Source organism: Pelophylax lessonae, assembly GCF_965119305.1.
Source record: "Pelophylax lessonae genome assembly, chromosome: 2".
Taxonomy (NCBI): Eukaryota; Metazoa; Chordata; class Amphibia; order Anura; family Ranidae; genus Pelophylax; species Pelophylax lessonae.
This window is the reverse complement of record NC_138769.1, coordinates 643,496,485-643,511,728: the sequence shown is the minus strand read 5'-3', so window position 1 is coordinate 643,511,728 and position 15,244 is coordinate 643,496,485. Positions and strand designations below refer to the sequence as shown.

Below are 15,244 nucleotides of genomic sequence, written 5' to 3'. Positions count from 1 at the left end.
GTTTCCGGTTCATTGGGAGTTTAGCCTGGAATCCTGTACTGCTCGGGTCCCCCTTCCCTACCAGGATACCTGTGACTGACTGCCTCGTCAGCCTGGGCACAGGGGGAGTAAAGGAGGTATCCAGGGATGCCTGCCCTGACCAAAAAAAAAAAGGCTAAAAATAAACTGGGGATGTATGCTCCCCTCCAGTGCCGGTGTTTCCAGGGTGCAGGAAACACAAGAACTGAAGGGGCAAGCTTAGGGCAGCCTTTTTAAACTTGTGTGTGCTTGTGTTTCTGCAAAAAGGAGGAGCCTATCTCTCTCTCATGTGACTGTCCTGGAGGATGGCTGGGGAAAAACACCCTGTATGCATCAGGCCTTAAAAGAAAAAAAAAAAAAAAGTGGATCTGAGGCCCTGTTAACACCTGAGCATTGTAGCTCAAAAACACTCAAGCCAAAACCAATTGTTTTTAATAGCCTTAATTCACATTTGAGTGTCCTGCCGCTTGTAGCTGAGCTCCTATTGCTCCAAAAAGGGCATCAACTACTTTTTCAGGCAGAACTGAGCAATTTTGGCCCCAAAGACTTCAAAGGGAACACCTGAAAACACTTAATTCAAGCTTTTTCAGGCTTTTTTTTGTCTATATTAACTGATCTCCTCCCCCTAGTGATTTCCATTGGCTCAAACAAAAAGCCTGAAGCTTGAATACACATTTAAAACGCCTGTAATACTCTTTTAAAAATGCCTGTATACACTTGAAAAATCGCTCAAAAAAGCTAAATTTAAAAATCTCCTGAAAATTGCTCTGCTCAGGTGTGAATGCAGCCTTAGGCCCCTTTCACACCGATTGTCAGTTTTTCAGGTAGACCCAACTGGACCATCCATTAGCCTCTAAAGAGTGGTGGATGTCAGCAGACGTGCCCGATGACACCTGCCGACATCTGACCTGATTCAATCTTGTCCGCTAAAAAGAGAAGGATGGGGATCCGTTCCCTATCTATTCGGTGGATGGGTTCAGATTACAGTTGGATGGAAATGGGCAGGCGGTCTTGCTTCCATCCAACAGCCCATAGAGTACAGCGGGCTATGTCCTGTCATCCACCTGCTCAGCGAGGATCACCAGAGAGATCTCCTGCTTAACCGGCATATCCGCTGGTGGACTCCGTCAGTGTGAAAGGGGCCTTAAGCTGTCCGAAGTATTTGTTTGATTCATAAGAGCCAATTCAACTGTAACACGGGGTCTGGTGATTAGAGTGGAGTAGCTTTATATGCATCTGGGCTTAAATCCAAATAAAACCTCACTGAAGCTCAATTACCTATGTTTTTACTAACAAAGGAATAAGACTGAATTACTGAACAGTGGATTAATTTTTTACTCTAGCCTCTCCACAGCATTTTTGGCTCTTTTTCTAAGCAACAGTGCCCCCCCCCCCCTCCAAATTCTGTTTAGGAACCAGGGACAGTCCAGAAAATATCAAGCAAACATCACTTTGGCCAGACAAAATGTTCAATGAAAAAATTACCTTTTTCAGGGGATGGTGTCAAAAATGCCTTTTATCCGTGTGGCATTGAGGCAGGGAGCCGCAGGAAAAAAAGAAACTGTTGGGATCTACCCAAAACCTAGATATCAGTTTAGGGTGGCCTGGCTCTTTAATTACGAACATGTAATTTAGACATTTATAATAGTAATCTTCCAGTTCCTCTATATTTGGCTTGGGCTCATTGCAGCAAACGAATACGGCCGCAAAGCAAGTTAAAAATTAGCCATTCTTATAACAAATGCCTATTTTTTTACCACGTTCTGTCAATCCAGAAAAGGTTAATTCACTGTGACAAGTTCATGCTAAGTTTTGATAAGCTGTGACTGCACCAAGAATGGATTTTCTATAAAATAAATACATTTAGTTTTCACAGAATACATTTATAAAACCTCTCTGAAGACCCTACTGGGGACTGCAAGTCCTGAATTCATCACATTGTTCAGCTCTGTATAATAAGGCTGCACAGTAGGTGATTTATAAATATATAATATCAAAGCAGATCTAGAACTAGGTCAAAACCTTCCCATAGTGAAATGCAGCAATGTATTCCTACAGGCAAGGAACTTTAACTCTTTCCATAATAGAGAAGGAGGCCATGAACACCGTGTAGGAGGCTGCTCACTCTCCTTCTGCACAGCAAGGGTTACCAGACACCATCTGCACTATACAGCATGAACTTACCAAGCCTCAGGCACTGTCGCATTAAGCCACCAGATGACATGTTCTTCTCTGCTTCAATCTCACTGAAATTCAGGGAACTGGCAAAAACCAGGACATCCACCATGGCCATGAGACGGCTGAGGAACGTCACCGCTGTCTCAGATGACATACCCTGTGTCACTTCAATATTCTCCAATTCCGTCTTAAAACAAAGTCACAAGAAAATTAAAAAAAACATGACAATGTGATTTCATTATAATGATCGCCAATGTTAATTGCAAAGGCCCAACTCAGGGGCCTATGTAAGTCAAGCGTTCAAGCTTACGGCTAAGGACAGAACATATTAGCACAGATGTATCACACTGAGGCACATAGTTCAGACAGACCTTTAATAAGCACGCATTATGTGGGTTGGCAACAACAATGTTATGTTTTAAAAAGACAAATGACAGTAAGGATTAGCTAGTGTATTGCAAATACATGCAGAAAATATATTTTAAACCCACAAACAAATGGAGCTGGCTACACTATAGAGCTAAATTAATGACTTTCATATTATCAAAAGATAGTTGTGTTAAAAAGGACAAACATCAATCTATAGGTCTATATTAGGGTCATGGGAGCATTTTTCAAGAGTATCACCTATGCATACCCTCGCTCATCCATGTCTTTAAGGACCTTGCTTTGTGCACTGGTCCAAATCATTTGGTGGAAGGGGGGGGGGGGGGCGGATTATGGTGTGGGATTGTTTTTCAGGCGCTGGGCTTGGCTTCTTAGTTCCAGTGAAGGGAACTCTTAAGGCGTCAGCATACAAAGACATTTGGGAGGATTTCATGCTACCAGCTTAGTGGGAACAGTTTGGGGATGGCCCCTTCCTGTTCAAACATGACTGCGCACCAGTGCACAAAGCAAGGTCCAAATAGAAATGGATGAGGGAGTTTGGAGTGAAGGAACTTGACTGATCTGCAAAGAGTCCTGACTTCAACCCAACAGAACACCTTTGGGATAAATTAGAGCGGAGACTGCAAGCCAGGCCTTCTCTGCAACATCAGTGCCTTACCTCACAAATGCGCTTCTGGAAGAATGGTCAAACATTCCCATAGACACAACCCTAAACCTTGAGAACAGCCTTCCCAGAAGAGTTGAAGCTGTTATAGCTGCAAAGGATGGGCCAACTCAATATTGAACCCAACAGACTAAGACTGAGATGCCATTAAAGTTCAAGTGTGTGTAAAGGCAGGTGTCCCAATACTTTTGACAATGTAGTGTATTTATTAACAACACTGCAAGTCATTCACTATAAGGGGTACAGAGACAGCATTCATTAAGTCATGGGGAGTTATGTAAATCTGTGGGCTCTTGTAATCCAATCACCATCAGACCTTAGAAAAAGGACTAGGGATGCACCAATACCACTTTTTTAAGACCGAGTACCGATACTTTTTCCTCAAGTACTTGCCGATACCAATTACTGATTTTTAGTGTCATGTGACACATTATTAATTTAGCTAATATACTAATCGAATACTAAATAAACCTTGTGGTTCTGTTTATTCTATAACTTAATTATTATTATTATATTTTTTATTGCATTTTGAACAGCACCTGAACCACTGAATGAAATTGCACCAGGCTCTTTTTACAAATCGCACTGAAACTGGCCCCGCACATATGTGAACCGGTTTTAAAGATGGCGGTTACAGTCTACGGACATGAAGGTATTGGTTTTAGTATTAGAGCATTTGCACAAGTACTTGTGCAAATGCTTAATATAGGCACCAAAAGCAGTATTAACGCTAGAAATGACACCTCCAAATCCCTATAAGGACCTGCAGATTATGTCCAGAATACTGTATTCACACCAAACCAGGTGATTTTGTTATGCCTTTTTAGTAATGCATGCTGGCCCACCTCCTTCAGCCCCTGGCACCTCCCTTTTAAACCAACAAATAACAAGAGCAGGAGGTGGTTCAGAGTGCAACCAAGCATGCTCTTGTCAAAATTTGCATAGGATAGAAGTTCGAATGCAGGGCTGGCGAAACAAATAAGAAATGCCAAAAGCTTTAACCGCTTCTGGACCGGAAGGATTTGCTCCCTTAATGACCAGGCCATTTTTTGCGATTCAGCACTGCATTACTTTAACTGACAATTGCGCGGACGTGCCACTCTGTACCCTAGAAAAATGTATGTCCTTTTTTTCCCACAATTACATCTTTATTTTGGTGGTATTTGATCACCTGTGCGATTTTTATTTTTTGAGCTATAATCAAAAAAGCAGCAACAATTCTGAAAAAAAAAAAAAAAAACAGTATTTTTCACTTTCTACTGTAGAACATTCCCCAAAAAATTAATTTAAAAATGGTGGCGATCAGCACTTTTTAGCGGGACTGTGACATTGCGGCGGACAGATCGGACCCCTGACATTTTTGACACTTTTTGGGGGACCAGTGACATTACTACAGTAATCAGTGCTAAAAATATGCACTGCTACTGTTATAATGACATTGGCAGAGGTTAACCCAGGGGCGATTAAAGGGTTAAGTTTGAGCCTAGGGGAGTGTTTTCTAACTGGATGGAGGAGGGAATCAACACAGAGACCTGAGATCCTAGACCTGTGTATAACAGCAGACTGTCGTTCTCTCTCCAGAGGGAGTGATCGCAGGTGCCCGGTGGCAATCGCAGCCGCCGGCCCCATGGATTGGCTTCCCCGCTGCCTAATGGGCGTGGGCGTGCCCCCAGGAGCGCTCCTGTGAATCGCCTTACAGGTACAGCGCTTCGCATAGCCGAGCCAGCCTGCCACAGTATATCTGCGGCGGACGATCGGCAAGTGGTTAAAGAGAACCTTAACGTTAGAAACCATTAAAAACATTTAGAGCTTGTTCACACTTGACTAAATTTCTAACGCTTAACAAATGCTCCTATGGAGATAGTATGGGCGTTAGACTCGCGTAAATGAGCTTTAGTATTGGCATAAGACTGGCGTTTTACAAACATTAATGATGAGTTAAAAATGCTCCGCAAATGCCCAAGGGCAGTGATGGCGAACCTTGGCACCCCAGTTGTTTTGGAACTTCATTTCCCATGATACTCAACTACACTGTAGAGTGCATGAGCACCATGGGAAATGTAGTTCCAAAACATCTGGAATGCCAAAGTTCACCATCACTGCCCTAGGGGTAGTTTTGAAGCGTTTGATGATCATTAAGGTTTTTTTTAAACCGCTCCACAAATGTCTATTCCATTACAGTAAATTAACTAATCCCAATGCCTCGCAACCGCACCTGCCTGCCAGAGCATTTGCGAAGCGTTATGATGGATTTGAATGGGAGGCGTTGAAAGGCTTCAATTGTGAAGCAACACAAACATTTCATGTTTTTAAAGTGGTTGTAAACCCACTTTAATGATTTTTACCTATAGGTAAGCCTATATTAGTGCTTACCTATATGTGCTGTAAATATCTCCTAAACCAGGGCTCGACAAACCCCGATGCCAGGTCGCATTTGCGAATAGAATTAGCGACCTGGCACCTGGGGTGCCCTGCAGGAGGTGTCCTGTCCCTTTTGCGCCCCCACCTCCTCCCCGAGTGCACGGACTTCCGCGCCGTCTGAAAATTGAGGCCCTGGCTTTTCGGCCTTCTTCTGTGAGATGAGAGAGGCTTCCAATGGGGAACTGGTGCCCTCTTGTGGTGGCCGGGAGTAATGACTTTCCACTGCCTGTTCTCAATGCATTCTCATCTCCTTCCCAAGAGGAGATGAGGGAAGTTTTTGCAGGCTTCATCTCCCTGTCCAGTTACCTTTGCTTAAAGGGGAGTGGACAGGGAGTGTGGTTATTATTATTAATTTATTTTTTACATTTAAAAAAAATAAATAATAATTTTTTTCTTTTTTTTCAATTATTATTATTTAAAAAAAATGATATATATATATATATATATATATATATATATAAAATCTTTTTTTTTTTCCCTCATCGCCATGCCACAGCCAAAGGCCCCTTTCACACGGGCTGTCTGATCAGGTCCGCCTGTCAGTTTTTCAGGCAGACCTGATCGGACCCTTCATTCTCCTCTATGGAGCAGTAATCTGCCGCCATCTGATCTTGTCCGCCAAAAACAGACAGATGGTGGTTCTATTTTCTATCCATCCCGTGGATCGGATCAGATGGCATCGGATGGAAAGAGACAGACAGTCTGTTTCCATCCAATTGCGCTATAGAGGAGAGTGGGGTTCTAGTCGTATTTATGTGTAAATGTAGTATCCGTTTTATTAAATAAAGCTTGGTTGTTAGTTTAAAAAAAAAAAACTGGCTCCTAACTTTTTTAGCTGGCTCCTAGATTTCAGGCAAATTTGTCAAGCCCTGTCCTAAACTTTCACGGTTTAGGAGATATTTACAGTGCATGCAGCCAATGACGTCATCGGAGCAAGCGCTCTGAAGAAACGGTTGCCCGTGCTGTTTCTATAGAGCCCTGTGCCGTGACTGGTGGCGTCACGTGGCTCTGGCCAGTAATACAGCCAGAGTCCGCAGACCGGGAAGAAGACGGGTGAAGATGGATGCCACCGGCAGCAGGAACAACGCTGGCTTCGTTGCATGTAAGTGTCACATAATGTGCTAGTATGTCATGCATACTAGCACATTATGCATTTACTTTGCAGGGGGAAAAAAAAGAAAAAAAGTTTTCAAGAGTTTACTTCCTCTTTAAAGTGTGAACAGCACTGTGTGCTGTCTATTGTATCTTGTGCACAGGCTTTTGGTGAGATGTTTTTGTAACGCCTCTCAAATGCCTGCTTTTAATGCCAGTGTGAACTTAGCCTTAGGAAGATTATATTCGATTTTTTTGCTATTTCTTTGTATTAAATGTGAGATTTGTATATTGATGTTTAGAGAAGCTGCTGTACAGATTACCACTGTAGAACTTAGACATCTCTACTCCTCTAAAGCCTTGTACACATGATGAGAATATCAGACAAATGATCTTTTTTTTGTATGCTAGTCTCATATCAAAAACGAAGAGGTTACTTAAGTTATGAAAATTCTCATACGGCAGATTACAACTTCAGAAGTGACATTATGCCTTGTATTGTATTGTAACGTATTCTTTGGTTTTTCGGGCATGTGTGGTGTCGGTCTTCTGATTTTCTTGGAAGAATACTGTACTGATTAAATTAAAATCGTTCTGGTATCAAAAAATTTGAGTGATTTCACATGAACCATCATGATCGGCTCTGAAAGATGTGTACTAACGCTCAGATTATCGCACATTTGAAAGTGGTATTTTACATCCGATTTTATCATCTTGTGTATTAGGCATTAGTCTAGTCTTCTCACAAATCCTAGTGTTCTTTATGGTTATAGTAAAACAGATTCTGAAGATGCTCGTTATTTATATCACAACAAAATTCACATACACTATATGGCCAAGGCTTTGTGGACATGTGACTATCACAGCTACTCTGTTTATCTTCTCGCTACCTACGGGCACTACAATCATTACAGAATAAAACGGCTTTTTTCTTTGCCTACATTATCATTTTTCATCTTTTTTTGCTGTTGTTTAAGCCGGTGTATAAACAAATTTATCAAACATTATTGTGTGAGGTAACCCTTTTTTTTGTATCCTGAGGGTATTTGCTACATGGCTGCTGGAAAAAGGTAGCCTTAAAGCAGTAGTATACTCTGCTATATGACTTTTACCTACAGGTAAGCCTATAATAAGGCTCACCTGTAGATACAATTAATATCTCCTAAACCTGCACGGTTTAGTAGATGTTAAACCTGCATGCAGGCGCTGACGTCTGCGGCGCATGCGCTCTGAAGGTCCAGCAGACCTTCAGAGGTCCTCGCCGGAAAGTGAAACTCGCCGAACCAGGAAGAGACGCCGAGGGAGCATGTCAGCTCCCTCAGCGTTGTCCAGACGACCGTACCGGGGCTTCGTTCTAAGGTAAATAATTCATAATGAGCTAGTATGCGATGCATACTAGTTCATTATGCCTTTGTCTTACAGGGTTTGTTTTTTTCATGAGTATACAACTGCTTTAAGGCTCGTACACACTTTACAAAAATCAGACGAAATATCCTCCAATTTTTCTCTCTTATGCTCAGCGGTCATAACCGTTTTTAGTGCATAATGTTCACAAAATTTCTCGTCTGATTTTTTTTTTTTTTTTGGGACGTTTGTACCTAGACTTCTGGGTCATCAGCAACTTCAGATCATGCGTGGTCTTTCGTATCCGATTTGTGGCGGACGTACTGCATACACATTAACCACTTGCCGACTGAGTACGGTAATAGTACTGCGGCAAAGTGGTTCGTTATCGTCTGACAACGTAGTATTAACGTCGTCAGACACTCCCCCTTCTGGGCGGCGCTTGCGCGCCGCCGGAGGCTCGCTCCCGCTGTTTTCATTCACAGCGGGAGTCGGGCCAGGGGAGGAGCAGCGGCGATCGCCGCTGCTCTGCCTCGATCGCTGGGGATCTAGTGTGGAGATCCGCCCGCCTGTGTAAACACAAGCGGGCGGATCTCCATAGTGACAGGGAGTGACAGATCGGACTGTTCAGCATAGCTGGACATCCGATCTGTCCATGACTCACTCAGTCACCTCCCCCCCTACATGTCAGTAAGCACCAGGCATACATTAACCCCTCCCTCTCCAATAAAATTAACCCCTTCCCTGCCAGTGTCATTTTTACAGTAACAGTGCATATATATAGCACTGATTACTGCAGTAATGTCACTGGTAACCCCAAAAGTGTCAAAAATGTCAGTCAAGGGTCCGATCTGTCCGCCGCAATGTCGCAGTCCCACAAAAAAAAATCGCAGATCGCCGCCATTACGCGTTAAAAAAAAAAACACCAAAAATGACAGAAATCTTTCCCTTTGTTAGTAAACGCAATAACTTTTGCGCAAACCAATCAAAATACGCTTATTGCGGTTTTTTTTTACCAAACATAGGTAGCAGAAAACAAATTGGCCATAAATTTTTTTAAAAAATTGGTTTTTACATCTTTTTTGGGGGGAATTTCATATAAAAAAATGTTAAAAATATTGTTATTTTTTCAAAATAAACGCTCTTTTTTTGTTTATAGCGCAAAAAGTAAAAATCGCACAGGTGATGAAATACCACCAAAAGAAAGCTCTGTTTGTGGGAAAAAAAGGACGTAAATTTCGTTTGGGTACGGCGTCGCACGACCGCGCAATTGTCAGTTGAAGTCGCACAGCGCCGAATCGCAAAAAGTGGCCTGGACGGAAGACAGCAAAATCCTCCGGTGGTAAAGTGGTTAAAGGAAAATTGGTCGGGCTGGGGACGGACGATAACAATTTTGGTGTTTGTCCCTCCGTTTTTTTTTAGTTGGAAAATGTTGGCATCGCCTGCTGAAAGTTGTGTACACACTAGCCGAAAATCGTACGATTTTACCTCGGACGGGAATTGTCAGCAGATTTTCTACTAGTGTGTACCCCACTTAACAGTCAAAAAAAGATGTAACACAGTCAAGTCATGAGAAAATCCAGTCTCAACCCACAAAATGTCTGCCTGCAAATTTGCTGTATTCACTATAAGCTCTGAGAAGCAAAGCAATCTTTGCCAAAATCAACTTCTCTTTCCGACATTTTCCTGAACATAATTTATTTAGCATCTGCAAATCTGATTTAAACACAGCCTAGTGTCCTGCTGCAGATTTGATAATATACACTTAGCTGTAAAGATGATTGGCTTTGAAAGGACAATTCTCTACAGAGAGTGATGTTATGTTGGCTGGGGCGCCCACTACACGCTGCTTGCGCAATTTTGGGCCTCACTAACACAGATCTCCAGTTTCTGACATCCTACGTGTAATCCCATAAGGGAAAACTCCCTGTAAAATATATTGTCTGTCATAGTACAGAGATCTGTCCACCTGGTTATGGAATGATATTACAACATACTTTTGCACACTAGGTCAATGCGATAATATTTATAGACACTCATTTTTTATCCTATAGGTGTTAAAGTTATCGTCTTCCATTATGAGAATGAGGAAAAGCAGGCCAGCTCTCTCCATGGATCTGATAGCTAGCCAAGGGATTCTAATATACAAGATAGAAGACAGTACTAAACCTTCTCTGCAGTTTAACCCTTTAATAAGAGCATGTATACTAAATGAATATGTTTTGGCAATGCTTTAGCAGCCCTCATCTGAAGGATAATATAGAGTATTTAAGGGTAATTGTATGTGTTCATTGTTAAACCTTCGTGAAAAAAACACTACTAAGAAAACAGGTTACAACCCTTTTAGTCATCATGGTAACACAAAATAGTTCAGTGGACCTAAAAAAAAAAAAAAAAAAAAAAAAAAAAGATCTGCTATTTTGTGGTAAATTTAAAAAATTGGAGACTAGTTATGTCATAAATGGGAGTGTCTCATGGAATGCCCACATCCCTAATTGGTACAGAACAAACAGAAAAACACTCTAATTGGACTTTGAAGGGCATAACACTAAGATATGTATAGTATAAAAACTTGCAAATTTTATTGTACAAACATCATGAAAAAAATATACAATCACATGTTAAAAATTATTTGCGACTAACAAAAAACATGACCAAGTTGGGACATAATGATCCTTACTGGACTGCAGAGACCCAACGCGTTTCAATGTATTTCAATATAATTATCTTCTTCAGGGATCTTTTAGTATAAAACCAAAGAAGGAATCTGAGATGAAAACAAATACTGTATTTTCTGGCGTATAAGACTACTTTGGAACCTCAAAAAAAATCTTATACGCCGAGTATAATATCTCCAAGGTAACCCAAGTATAAGTATTACTGGTAGATGAAAATTAGGGGGGTCGTCGTATACGCCCAGTCGTCTTATACGCCGGAAAATACGGTATATATTCCTGGGGTCATGCATGTTTGGTAGTGGAGGTGGAGAGATTTGGCCCCTTCCTTGACAGCATGTTTTTAACCACTTAACGACCACCACAGATTTATTGCGACAGGCAGCCGCTCCTGGGCAAACAGACATAGTACTACGTTGCTCACTCAGGAGACTCTAGGGGGCGAACGCGCGCCGTCGGCGGTGCTCTCCCGCCCCTGCTCGTTAGCCGGGGAGCTAGCGCGTGTGACTGGCGGCTCCGATGGCCACCGGCCACTCACGGTCTCCTGCAGCTGAGAGAGAAGGACAGACGGCTGATGTAAACACAACCCGTCTGTCATTCTCCCTGAAGTGATCACAGAGGCTATGTGATCCTGCTATATAGGATTGCATCTCTCTGTGATGACTTCACAAGCCACGCCCCCTGACAGTTAGAATCACGCCCCTAGGGACACATTTAACCCCTTGATCACCCATACTGTTAACCCCTTCCCTGCCAGTGTCATTTTTACAGTAACAGTGCATATTTTTAGCACTGATTACTGCAGTAATCTCACTGGTACCCCCAAAAGTGTCAAAAATGTCAGTCAGGGGTCTGATCTGTCCGCCGCAATGTCGCTGTCCAGCAAAAAAAAAAAAAAAATCGCAGATCACTGCCATTACTAGTAAAAAAAAAAAAAAAAACAATAAAAATGACAAATCTTTCCCGTAGTTAGTAAACGCAATAACCTTTGTGCAAACCAATCAAAATATGCTTATTGCAATTTTTTTAATAACAAAAATATGTAGCAGAAAACAAATTGGCCTAAAATGTTAAAAAACTTTGATTTTTACATTTCTTTTTGAGGATTTTTTATATAAAAGAATGTGAAAAATATTATTTTTTCTAAATTGTTGCTCTTTTTTTAATAGCGCAAAAAGTAAAAATCGCACAGGTGATCAAATACCACCAAAAGAAAGCTCTATTTGTGGGGAAAAATAGGACGTCAATTTTATTTGGGTACAGTGTCGCACTATCCTGCAATTGTCTGTTAAAGCTACGAAGTGCCGAATCGCAAAATAGGGCCTGGTCATTGAGCAGCCAAATCCTCCGGTCTTAAAGTGGTTAAATATGCGACTTTATATTTGAACCCGACTATATCTGGGTATGTGTGCTATCTGATATGTTCATGATTTCATTACTATTGTCTTATTGACAGTTGTTATATTTAATATATTTGTTTCCATCTCAGATACCTTCTTTGGTTCTATGCTAAAAGACCCCTGAAGAAGATAATTATATTGAAATACATCGAAACGCGTTGGATCTCTGCAGTCCAGTAAGGATCGTTATGTCCCAACTCAGTCATGTTTCTTATTAATCGCAAATAATTTTTAATATGTGATTGTATATTTTTTTCATAATATTTGTACAATAAAATTTGCAAGTTTTTATAATATACATATCTCAGTATTAAGCCCTTCAAAGTCCAATTAGAGGGTTATTCTGTTTATTCTGTACATTTAAAAAAAACTTAAGTGTATAAAAATCCTAAGAATGAAACTGTCTTGGCCATAAGTGGTCAACAGCGCTCAGTTCAACATAAACCACAATCAAAATATTCAGACAGCCTCTTGGCAGCCTAAAATCTTACAGACTAGTCACTCTACCAGAAGGGGCACCAAACCATGAAAAGTTCAGGAAGCAGGACAAAGACCCCTGACTGTGCAGGATTAAAGGCAATTTAGGATTTATTTAAACACCCCAGAATATTCGTAAGCGATAAAGATAAAAGCAGCATTGCAATCCAAATAGGAGAGATTTCAACCAACAAATTGGCCACAATCTTTCTGTGTGGCGATGTCATGTGTCCAGGCTCCACCCAACGCATTTTGTAATGAAAAGACGTCATTGGGGTCTTTTCATGAAGAAACGTTGGGTGGAGCCTGGACACGTGACGTCGCCACGCACAAGGATCGCAGCAATTATGTTGGTTGAAAACTCTCCCAATGTTTGGATTGACATACTGCTTTCATCTTTATCGTTTATGAGTATTCTAGCGTGTTTAAATAAATGCAAAATTGCCTTTAATACTGCACAATACGGTGCTTTTGCTCTGCTTCCTGAACTTTGCATGGTTTAGTGCTCCTTCTAGATTAAAAGATTCTAAGCTCCCAATAGTCTGTCTGGATATTTTGATTGTGGTGGATGTTAAATTGAGCACTGTTGACCCATTTATGATCAGGTGGTCCACAACTGAAGGTAAGAGGCTCTGTGAGCTGTGGTGCCGGAGGAGGAGATCTTTCATCGCCCTTTGCGTTAAAGTGCACTGATTTGAGGTGCTTTTTTTCAACTTTGAATACTACTATTTGGACTGCGAAGGACTTTGTTCTATCATGTGAAAGCGCTGCATTTCTATTTCTATTTACGTTATTTGTTACAAGCAAATTGTGCTAGCTGCTTTTTCCCATTATTAATTTTTTTTATATCATTCTGCCTGCGCTCAGGATAATATATTTAATGGAACTTGCTTACCTTCTCCTATTTAAAAACTCTGTTAAATATACTATTGAAAGCATTTTTCTGCATCTGGTTTGAAAGTGCAAAAGAAAATGTTGATCTTTTTAAAAGTTCATATCTGTGTTGTGTCCTGTGCACACTTTGCGTGTTATCTCAAAGGGTTTATTTATAGCTCCCAGTTTTTATCCTAAAACTAGAAGTCAGCTAGTGTCTATCCTAGAGATGAATTGGAGTGGTTTAGCAAAAGAAACTGAGCAGAGCTGAGACCATGCAGTGTACAAAAATGCTGTGTTGTCAGCCCACAATGGGAAATTAGAGGCTGAGTGCAATTCTGGCAGGTCAATGGGTATTTTTCTGTACTTGCAGGGTCTTTGCAGGAATAAAACATGGGCAAATGTACATGTATAGCAGAGATGCACTGCATGGGTTTTTGTTTATTTTGCTTTGACATACACTTTGGGGCATATTTATAATGCAGTAGATCTAACATTCTCTGCAGGTGAATCTTTCAGGTGTCTGTGTGTTTTTAATTTGGAGCGATTGATTTAGCAACAGTGAATGTTTGGTGAAAGACACATTCACTGCTTTATACAGTGCCTTGTGTGCCAAAATGACCTACATTTTTCCTCCTTCACCAGCACTGGCCCCAGGTACAACAGCCCCACTTCCCAGGAACTTTCTAGTAAGGGAGTGTGCCTATGTAACAAAATCTCTTTACTAAAGACAGCACAGACTTGAGCTGCCCTGTCAGTCTTTGGCTGAGCCACATGGATGTAACCAGCTAATGGAGAGTCGTTCGTAGGCGACACTGGGAGCACGCATGAAGACTTGCAGAGGAGTCTCCTATGGAATGAAGGAAGTTATCCCAGAATGGACTTTAAGGACAGATGTGTGAACTGTACAAAAATGGTCACTAGGGATGCTAAAGTACCAGTCTTCTTCAGCAAGGAAGAGCTGCTGTAGAGTTCTGCATTCTAAGACATTATATCTTACCCTTTTCTATGGATGAAAGCATTTTGAATATTACATCCTTTATGTTTGCTTGATTTAGAAACGTGCAAATGTTAAACACTAAACGCCTCGGCTTGCAGTCGTTATACTGGGATGATGGCTGCAGCTACAGGCATCATCCCGATATCCGTATTTTCAACCGTCAAATGTCCTGTAAGGCAGAAGTGATCCGAGCGGCTTAACAGGCTGCATTTTCTACATTAAGGTAAAAAACCTTTTGTTGTGTGCAGCTCTCCCCTATATTATACTTATCGGAGCCTAATCTCAATTCAGCTCTGTGTACAAGAGCAGTGGCTGTGTCCGTTCATTCCATTCACAAAGGGAAGATGGATAGCAGCGGGAGCCATTTGTTCCTGCTGCTGGTAATAAAATCCTGTGATGGAGTGGGAGGTAGGGTGGAGCCGAGCTGTCTGTGTCTATGGAAACAAGCATCGTTAGTCAGGATCGAGTCCACAGATGTGCCACCACAGGAAGTAGCTTCCTATGGTGGCACACAGAGGAAGAGGAGCCAGAAGCACCAGCCAGGGATCATAGAAGAGGAGGATCAGGGCTTCTCGGTGCACACCGTTGCACAGAGCAAGTATAATAGGTTTATGATTTTTTTTTATTTTCCAATAACACCCTTTACAATCACTTTAATTCTCAGTTTAAACCAGCTATTTATATTCTAGGTGCAACAAAAAAGTGCAACATCTTA

The 15,244-nt window shown here is 41.4% G+C and overlaps 1 protein-coding gene across 5 annotated transcripts in view; it reads right to left on the bottom strand.

Moving 5' to 3' along the window:
- NBEA (neurobeachin) overlaps positions 1 to 15,244 on the bottom strand; it is a 1,052,497-nt gene that overhangs the window by 573,996 nt on the left and 463,257 nt on the right. For 4 of the 5 annotated variants that reach the window (XM_082246613.1, XM_082246612.1, XM_082246614.1 and 1 more), the window contains one exon: positions 2,203 to 2,383. In XM_082246613.1, coding sequence (XP_082102739.1) covers positions 2,203 to 2,383 — 181 coding nt within the window. Of the gene's footprint in view, positions 1 to 2,202; positions 2,386 to 15,244 lie in introns of those variants that run through there. The other variant, XM_082246615.1, reaches the window with a different exon arrangement.